Here is a 9,867-nt window from a genome sequence, read left to right on the forward strand (position 1 = left end):
TGCTATCTGTTCTCCGCCCCCCCAACCCAGAATGTAGGCTCCTCCTTGAGGCCAAGATCCTTGTCTTTTTCATCTCTGTACTCCCCACCCCCACCCCCCAGGCACTAGAACAGTGCCTGGTGCATAGAAGACACTTCATAAGGGGCGCCTGGGTGGCTTGGTCGGTTAAGCGTCCGACTTTCACTTAGGTCATGATCTCGCGGTTCGTGGGTTCGAGCCCCGCGTCGGGCCCTGTGCTGACAGCCAGCTCAGAGCCTGGAGCCTGTTTCAGTCTGTGACTCCTTTCTCTCTGACCCTCCCCTGCTCACGCTGTCTCTCTCTTTCTCCTAAAAAAAAAAAAAAAAGACACTCCATAAACAGGTATTGAATTGAGTTGAATTGAATTGAATGGAAGAGATGCTTGGCTGGTCCATAAAGTTCACTGCTGCCTTATTGCCCTTTTGATCCTTTTTCCCATGTCTTCAACCCCTGCTGAAGTCCCCTGTCCGTCATCTTTCCCAACCCACAACCACGCTCTGCCCCAGCATCTGCAGACCCATCTCCACCCCTGCCTAGATCCCCCGAGGAACAAGTGGGCCAGCACACTCAGGCCATGCTCCTGGTCTCCGAGCCCCAGGCCCAGCAGAACTGACCCCGCCTCCCAAAGAATCTCTTTCCAAGCAGCCCCACCCCCCTTACAAAGGCTCACTTTGGAAACTTTAAGCACACACTCCCCTCGATACAGATCCGCCAACATTTACTGAGGGGTTCTCATATGCCGGGCACCGCGCAAATCTGGGCGGCCAAATGCCAGTCCCTTTCTCCCTCTGGGTCCCCCAGTCCTTCCTCCTCCTGCGGCTGGCGTGGCAGTTGCTGTCCTCGGTCGGTTGCCACGCATGAGCAGAAGGGACAGTGTGATGGTCTAGCTCAGGGGGGGCCTGGTGCCAGGCCTGGGCCCCCCTCCTCGCCAGCAACTGTCTGCCCTGCACTGGCTCCATCCCTCACCTCCTTCTGGCATCCTGCAGGGCGGTTTCTCCCCTGGAAGGAGATGCTCCGGAGAGGGATGGGGAGCCACACTGGCTCTTTGTTTTCTCTGCATCCTTCGGCCAGTGTCTCTGTGGGAGGGCCAGGATGAAGGGGGAAGGCTCACCCGCCCATCTTATCCACAGCTCCTGTCTCTTCGCCCAGACCCGGAGCGGGTCTGAAGCCCGCAGCTGGGGCTGCATGACTGGATACGGTTCAGGCCGGAGGCCAAGTTTTCCGCAAAGAAACTTCAGGGGGCTTCAGGCTGCAGCTGCTGGTCATGTTCATCCGCTCCCAGGCCGCGTGGCTTATCCATCGCGTCACCCTCCAGCTGCCATGGACCCCTGGCCCAGCGCCCAGCCCTCTCACCCCCAACGCTGGCCTCTGGCTGCCTGCCAAGCCACACCCAGCACATCTCCTCCGGAGCTCAGAACTCCTGCCTCCTTGGAGAGAAAAATGGGAAAAACAGGAGGCGAAGGGAGACAGGGAGCACTTGGCCACCTGGGAGGGGGCAAGACCCCCCCACACACACACACACTCTCTCTCTCTCTCTCTGTTCAGCAGAATCTCCTTCCCGGATACATCCAGAGACACGCGCGCACACACACAGGTTCTCTGAGACGCACACTCTGGATTCTTCTAGAAGGGAGGAAGTGGCTTGACAGGGCACAGGAGACACCCTAGGAATGGAATCTAGTTTCCCAGACTCAAAGGGCAGGACAGTCGTGGCTGGAGAACCAGGCAGGGTCACTACCGGTCTCTCGGGCCCAGGCCCCCATCTCCTGTGGCCGGATGGCGCCCTGCTAATGGCCACTGGCTGTTTTATCCTAAGACTTGACCTCCAACGCAGCCCTTTTTAAAACTTTATTGACCGAGCTTAGCCCTTCCTGTCTGTGAGCGGAGCAGGGATATTCATTGGCCACGGGCTCGGCCAGCTCAGCGCCCATTGGCTGCTCTGCACTAAACCTCTGTCTCCATTGGCCACTCACTCAAGCCGCCCTCCTTCTCCTTCTCGGGTGTTCATTGGCTGCCCTCTCCTGAAGCTCCGTCCCTATTGGTTGCCAATAGAGGTAGCGTTTCCACTGACAGCGAATCCGACGGATGGATGGGCTTTGCCCTCCCCGTGCCACGCGCCAGCTGTCCCACCACCACCGCCCCCCCGGCCGGCCTTAGGGTGGGGGGGCTCTGGGGGGGCCCGAAGAGGGCCCAACAGCCTCGAGGAGCCTCTGGTGCTGGCGAAGGTGCTTCCTCCTTTCGTGTTCCCCCGTGACTTCGCACACCAACTGGGCAGGGAAGGCCCCGGGAAAGCCCTTTAGCCAGCCTGGGGAAAGAGAGACAGGGGCCCAAGTGGAGTCGGGACGGTGGGCGGGTCAGGAGGGACAGGAGGTCCGAGGGTCACGGTGAGCGTGGGGAGGAGTGGAGAAGCCTAGAGCATCAGCAGAAAAGCCCTGAGCGGTGGAGACATAAGCAGCAACAAAAGATGTGCGTCGTTCCTGACCAGCCCTGTTCATCTGTCATCAAGGCTGCTCCTCTCACGGGAGGGAGGGCTGGAGTCCTCCCGGGGCCCGCACAGTCTGGTCCCCCTTACTTCTGTGACCTCATCTGTTTCTCTCCCCTTTTTTCACTCCCTCTACCGCGCTGGCTGGCCTCCTTACTAGTCCTCAAACACTGTGGCCACAGGGCCTTTGCACTGACTCCTGCCTTGGTCTGGGACACTCTTCCCCCAGACACCATGTACCTAACTAAGTTCTTCACCTCTGTCAAGTCACTGCTCACATGGTGCCTCCTTGTTGAGGGGCACCTTGACCGCCCTATTTATTTATTTTTAATTTAAATGTTTATTTGAGAGAGACAGACAGAACACGAGCAGGGAAGGGGCAGAGAGAGAGGGAGACATAGAGTCTGAAGCAGGCCCCAGGCTCCGAGCTATCAGCACAGAGCCTGACCTGTGGCTTGAACTCATGAACCGAGAGATCATGACCTGAGCTGAAGTTGGACGCTTAATGGAATAAGTCACCAGGCGCCCCTATTTTGATTTTTTAAGCTTATTTATTTTGAGAGAGAGCGCCAGCATCCCATTGACCTCTCTATTTTAAACTGTAACCCTGGGGCGCCTGGGTGGCTCAGTTGGTTAAGTGTCCAACTTCAGCTCAGATCATGATCTTGTGGTTCATGAGTTCAAGTCCCGCATCACGGGCTCTGTGCTGACAGCTCAGAGCCTGGAGCCTGCTTCAGATTCTGTCTCTCTCTCCCTCTCTCTCTGTCTGCCCCTGCTTGTGCTCTGTCTCTCTCTCTCAAAAATAAATAAACTTAAAAAATAAGTAAACATAAGAAAAACTGTAATCCAACCCAATCCTGGGACACCTGACCTTGACCCTGTTCCACTTGTGTTTTCCCACACCCCTTATAACCCTCTGACACACTGTATCATTTACTTTTTTTTTTTTTTAAGTAATCCCTACACCCAAAGTGGGGCCCCGAACTCAAGAACCCGAGATCAAGAGTCGGATGCTCAAGCCAGGCACCCCCTTATCATTTACTTTGACATTTGTTTCCTCGTTATTGTTTCTTGTCTGCTGGACAGTTCCAGCAAGGCAGGGGTCCGTGTGATGGGTTCACAGTGGCTAGGACAGCGAGCAGCGCCTCGGAGGTGCTTAATAAACATCCACTGAGCGTGGGGCGCCTGGGTGCTCAAGTCGGTTAAGTGTCTGACTCTTGATTTCAGCTCGAGCCACGATCTATCATTTGTGGGTTCAAGCCCCACATCAGGATTCTCTCTGCCCTTCCCTCTCTAAATAAATCAATAAACTTTTTTTTTTTAATTCACCAAATGAATAAATAAAAGAATCGCTCACCTTNTGGGCGGAGCCCTGGACTCCAGACTCCGTACCTCAGTCTTGATGGGTGTGGAAGGCTCTGAACACAGGTCCTGGGAACAGTCTGCTTGGGGGTGGGGGGCATACAGCAGGTTCAAGACCCTTTTTAGCTTCTCCCCCATCTTCCCCTATAGCCTCACTTCTCCTTCCCTTGTCTTGGGGGAGGGGGGGCACTGACCACAGACCNACGAACCCGGAGACCATGACCTGAGCAAAAGTCTGACGCTTTACCGACTGAGCCCCCCGGGGGGCCCCTGGGTCTCTTATGTTTTATCCCCCTCCCTGTTTTTATCTTATTTTTGCTTCCCTTCCCTTATTGAAGCGGGAGGTCCTTCTGAGGGTCGCACAGGAGAGAGATTGCGGAGGAGGGTGGCGGCCCTGAGAAGCCAAGTGAGGGTCCCAGGGGTGTTTTCTGAAGGCCACGGGACTCACAGGGAGGAGGCTTGGAGGAGCCGGTGGGTGGGGCGGCCCTGGTGGTTGCTGAGGAGGGAGAGGCGGAACGTAGGGGGTCCAGACGGGTCGGGAACCTGCTGGGCCTGGACCAGGGAGCGGTGGGCATAGTCCAGGACCTGCAGCCGCTGCCCGCTGCCCAGGGGAGAGGCAGTTCAGAGGGAGGACGGGGCTTCCGGCTGGCCCCGCCCCCTCCCCACCCCCGCCTGGGCTCCCTCCCTCCCTGGGACCCANCCACCTTGCTGACAGCACCCAGGGCTTTCTGGGCGTTCTCCTGGCGGCTGGACCCCTCCTCTGTCTGGCGCAGGATATTCTGGGGACAAGGAAGTAACGGTGACTGGGCACCCTGCTCTGCGGCCCGGGGACTCAGAGGACCCCGCCGGGCTTGACAAAATGTAACGGGTTCGCGCTTACCGACCTCACCACCCACCCTCTGCACTACCCTGAGGCGGTCATGTTACTATCTGGGCCTCATTCTCCCCATCTGTCAAATGGGGACAATAATACCCACCAGCAGCCCCGAAACACTGCTGTAACGATTCAACGAGGTAAATATACAGAAAGCACTAAGCGTAGTCCCTGGCACATAGTAAATGCAAAAAAAAAAAAAGGCCTGCTACTATTTTCATCATTAGCGCCCGCAGCTCTTAGCGCAAACAATATAGAGGAATGGCTGAATACCGGGAAGTCCGTTTTTGCCTCTCTCAATTATTCTCTGTATGACCTGGGGCAAGTTATGTAACCTCTCTGGGCCTCGGTTTTCTCATCCATAAAGTGGATCAGGAACAGTTCCCACCCACAGTGGCTGGTAACGTGAAACAGGTACACAGCGCTTAAAACCAGGCTTAGAGAGGAGCACCCGACAGCTGTTTAGCTATTTAGATTAGTATTATGAGTACTGCACCGTCTACACTGGGGATATAGAAAAGCGGAGTAAGATACGAAGAGGCTGATACCCTCTATGGGGCCTCCTCTCACCAGGGGGCCCACATCAGGCGCCCTGGTTTAGGGAGTATTGCTCTGCCGAGGCGCCTTCTTAGACCCGTTTCCCCCCATATGTCCTGCCCCTCGGATATACTGGGCGTGTCCTGATGTGCCCTCTGACAGTGGACAGGCTGCGATTTCTTCACCCCCAAAGAGCTAATCCGCGCCTCATGGGGAGTGAGGTCACCCCCCACTGGGGAGGCATGCAGTGAGAGACCTCAAAGGCCACGCCTCACATTCCCGCTGACACCCTGGGAGAGGAAGGGACCGGCCCAAGGTCACTGGGCCAGGCAGCTAAGTGGAGAACTTGAGCGCGCGTCCAGCCTAGGTTCTTTCACGGGGCCCAGGGAGGCCTGGCGCGTCCTGGGTTGAGAAGCCAGGTGGGGGGCCCCCCTCTGGGTGGTGGGGGACGGGGAGGGGGCTCCCAGGGCGCCCCTCCCCCCAGCCCAGGTACCTGCAGCAGCATCCGGAGCCGGGTGATCCGCTGAAAAGGCAGCAACAGGAAGGACGGCAGCGGCAGCCGCTCACACTTGGGGAGGCTCTGCAGGCGCCGCAGCTCGGCCGAGAAGCGCACGTTCGTGTCCCTGTGAAGGTGGTCCCGGCGGATGGCGTCCACCTCGAGGCCCCCACCCGGCCCCGACCCTGCTCCCCTTCTCCCCTTCTCCCCGCCCGGCCCCTCGCGCGCTCACATTAGCCGGCTGTAGGTCTCCTCCTGGTACTGCTGGTTCCGCACGTAATCCACGTACACCGAGAAGGGGCCCACGGCATGGTCGTGCACCACGTCACACAGGTCGCTGATGTGGGGGGAAGCGCGCACGCGGGACAGCAGCGCCCCCAGAAACCTGAGGGAGTCAGGGGAACAAGCCATGGGGGTGGGGCGCGGAGCCAGGGCCCGCGGGGGGTTGAGCCCGTGGAAGGGAGGACCTGGGACAAGAATGCACGCTAAGGGAGTGCTCAGCAGCCTGAGGCTTGGTGCTCGGACAGGCCCCCACTGACCGCTCGCTGACTCCCTGGACTCGCTGCACGTTGGAGAAGAGGGTGTGGTGGTCCCGGGGGGTGAGCGTGTCCCGGAGAGCCTGGCTCAGCACAAAGGTGTCCGTCAGCAGCCGCAGGGAGCGCAGGTAGGACGCCTCGGAGGCCACCACCTCGAACAGGCTCTGCGGAGGAAGAGCAGGGCAGTGGGCCCAGCTCCCAGGCGGCGCGGACCCAGGCTCCACCCTCCTCCGCTGTGCCAGCCCCCCCGCCCCCCGAACCNCCTCCTGCATGCGCCTCTCCTGGGGGCTGAGGGTGTCTAGGAGGCCGCTGGCCCGCACTGCCGGGAGCTCTTGCCACAGCGTGTTGCGGGGTCCGGGGGGCCGTGCGAAGGTGGGAGCTTCGCCGGGGTTTGTGGGAGAGGGACCCCCATCCTCGCCGACCCCCCAGAGCTCCTCCGACAGCACCGCCGCTCGGTAGTTCTGGTACAGAGGCTCTGGAGCAGGGACCAGGGACACAGCCCATCAGGGAAGCCCAGCGCCCCGGAACCCTTCCCCCACTGCTCGATGGTCACGGTTGGGACCCCAGGGCCGGGGGCCTCACCATCCTGCAGGCGCAGCTCCCAGTTCTGCTCCCTCAGCGACTCCGGCCCCTCCTTGTCCCTGCGGAGAGAAAGGGATGGAGTGGCCCAGAGCCACCAGTGTCACACACCGCCAGGGGGCGCTAAGGAAGGCGTGCACAATCCGCACACAGGCGGTGTGCAGGGACCCTGACGAAACCACACACACGCAATTGTCTATGAGGGGCGCCTGGGTGGCTCAGTCGGGTGAACGTCTGACTTCGGCTCAGGTCATGATCTCCCAGTTCCTGAGCTCAAGCCCTGCGTGGGGCTCTGCACTGACAGCTCACAGCCTGCTTGGGATCCTCTCTCTCTCCCTCTCTCAGCTCCTCCCCTGCTCTCTCGCTCTCTCTCTCTGAAAAATAAACATTAAAAAAAAAATTATTTATGTGCTTGTTGTATATGAAGCCCAACTGCACGGGCCCCATCCGCTCCTGTGATCTCGATACCAGACATTCCAAGCCTCTCTCTCCAGGTCTCTCATGTACGGACGGTTGTCTGCAATGTCCTTTCTGGGCCCCAGTGAACTTCAGCATGAGCAAACCCAAAGTCACACTTCCCTGCGCTGTCCCATTCACCCAAGTGGGACACCCAGGAGGATTCATCCCAGCAAATGCTGAATAAGGGAATGGGGCTGCACTAGCTCTGACAGGGGAGGTGAATTTAAAATGATTAACAGGGATGCCTGGGTGGCTCAGTTGCTTAAGCGTCTGACTCTTGATTTCAGCTCAGGTCATGATCGCACGGTTCGTGGGTTCGAGCCCTGAGTCGGGATCTGTGCCGACAGCGCGGAGCCTGCTTGGGATTCTGTCTCCTTCTCTGCCTCTCTCTACATATCCCTCAAAATAAAACTATTAACAAACCCGGATAACACAGAAGTGGCGTTCCTGGAGACCAACAGATTTACAGACAGTTGCGATAGAGGTGCAAGGTCCCAGAAGTAAAAGAGACCAATTGCTGTGGGCGGGGCTCCTTACCACCATTGCACTTAACAACTCTGTGAAGTAGCTGGCGTGCTTACGCCCACCCACAGATGAGGACATTGTGACCCCGAAACATTAAGTGATTTGTCTGAGGCCACACGGCCGGTAAGGGACAGAGCAGCTTGCCTCCGGAGCCCTAGACGTCCTTCACCCCCCATCCGTGAAGGTGGGATTTCACTGGGGCTGAAGCTTAGTCTGCCCTGGCCTAGGGGTTTGGTACCTGCCCTCCACAGATGCTGGAGGCGTGTCCTGACGACCTTCATCGGGATTGTCCCCTGGAGAGAGAGCCCAGAGTCAAGAGAACAAACCTCCAGGACAACCCCCCCCCCTCCCCCGGGGAGACGCCCGTATAAAATCGACAGCCCCAGTGGGCCCAGAGCAGCAGCTGGTGGAGAATGAAAAACCCAGGGCGGGTCATGGGTGGGAGTTTATCGCCTTTGACGAAGATCCACCTCCAGCCCTTCCCTTCCCAGCCCAGAGACGGGCTCCCGAGGCCCCATACCTGCCGGGAGTCCGTCTTCCGAGGGCAGATCGAGATCTGGCTGCGGGAGGTCCCCAGAGGCGGTGGTGTCTGGCCTGACCCACGCTGGTTTGGGGGCTTTTAGGGGTGGTAAGAGTTTGCGCTCGGCAGTGGAGCGGTAGGAGGTAAGGACCACGGAGGGGAGACCGAGGCTCGGAGGGCTAGGGCGCGAGCGGGAGGCCCGCAGCGGGGAGGCTCGGCAGAAGGCCCTGGGTCCATCGTCACAGCCCCCCACAGGTGCCCATCGGAGCTCCAGGCCCGGCCGGCCTATGTGGCAGATACAGGGGCAGCAGGGAGGGCAGGCCAGGGCAGCATCTGGAGGGACAGGGGTGTCCTGAGAAGGCCGCGGCGGGCCTGGCCCCACCCTGCCTGGGGCTTCACCCCTCCCCTTAACCTGCCCTGCAATGGGACTTGGTGGTCCAGCCCCAGGCATCTATCTCCTCCCCCCAACTCTCTTCAAACCCCCTGAAAACATGGACATCAGATTTTTTAAATCCCAACAGGAAATCCATTTTAAAAATGTAGCCCCTGGGGGCGCCCGAGTGGCCCCGTGGGTTAAGCGTCTGACCGACTTCAGCTCAGGTCATGATCTCACGGTTCGTGGGTTCGAGCCCCGCGTCGGGCTCTGTGCTGACAGCTCAGAGCCTGGAGCCTGCTTCGGACTCTGTGTCTCCCTCTCTCTCTCTCTTTCTCTCTCTCTGCCCACCCCTCCCTCCCCCTGCCCTCCCCAGCTTGTGCTCTGTCTCTCTGTCTCTCAAAAATAAATAAACCTTTGGGGTGCCTGGGTGGCTCAGTCAGGTAAGTGTCCAACTTCCGACTTTGGCTCAGGTCATGATCTCATNTCCCCAGCCTTGGGGAGCAGGGGCAGAGTGTGCGGTGACCCCGAGGGTTTGGGTGGGGGAACTGGAGACCGGGGGGCGGGTTCCGGGGTGACGGAGCGCCTGGACACTGGACTGGGGGTGCTGGAAGGCGAGTCTGGGGAAGTCTGGGAGTCGAGGCTGGCCTTAGAAGCCGAGGGGTGCAGAAGGGCAGGGGGCTTGAGGGCCGAGGCGGGGGGCTCCCAGGGGAGGGGGTTGCACAGCGGGGCTGCGACATCACAGGTGAGGGGAGCTTCCTGTGGAGAAGAGCCGTTGTGGTGGGGCCCTGGGGACTGGGCGGCCCTGGGGCGAGAGGGGGGACGGGGGCGGATGATCCGAGGGGGCTTCTGGGTAGGGGGAGTTGCTGCAGGAAGAGACTGGGCTGACATCTCCCTCCGGGCTCTTCAAAGGAGTGGGGTACTCTTCTGGAGTCATCCCCTGAGGAAGAGGGAGGCGGAAAGAGACCCTGAAGGCCCCCCACCCCCACCCCACGGACAGACAGACGGATAGACCGACAGACCGATAGACGGATAGACGGAGGCCTCCCAGCAGAAACTGTCTGCAAGCCAATGGGGCATGATCTCAGGGGCGGGGCGGGAGGGGG

The 9,867-nt window shown here is 59.4% G+C and overlaps 1 protein-coding gene across 1 annotated transcript in view; it reads right to left on the bottom strand.

The window, feature by feature from the left end:
* Positions 1-714: 714 nt before the first annotated feature.
* The window catches only part of ARHGEF15 (Rho guanine nucleotide exchange factor 15), an 11,514-nt gene continuing 2,361 nt past the window's right edge, over positions 715-9,867 (bottom strand). The window contains 11 exon segments of the mRNA XM_077746732.1: positions 715-2,361; positions 4,311-4,463; positions 4,559-4,641; positions 5,767-5,896; positions 6,002-6,154; positions 6,309-6,469; positions 6,569-6,780; positions 6,888-6,946; positions 8,107-8,161; positions 8,389-8,960; positions 9,243-9,701. Of these exon segments, the coding sequence (XP_077602858.1) occupies positions 2,172-2,361; positions 4,311-4,463; positions 4,559-4,641; positions 5,767-5,896; positions 6,002-6,154; positions 6,309-6,469; positions 6,569-6,780; positions 6,888-6,946; positions 8,107-8,161; positions 8,389-8,960; positions 9,243-9,652 (2,178 nt within the window). The 5' untranslated portion in view covers positions 9,653-9,701 and the 3' untranslated portion in view covers positions 715-2,171.

Source organism: Crocuta crocuta, unplaced genomic scaffold (assembly GCF_008692635.1).
Source record: "Crocuta crocuta isolate KB4526 unplaced genomic scaffold, BGI_CrCroc_1.0 scaffold139, whole genome shotgun sequence".
NCBI lineage: Eukaryota > Metazoa > Chordata > Mammalia > Carnivora > Hyaenidae > Crocuta > Crocuta crocuta.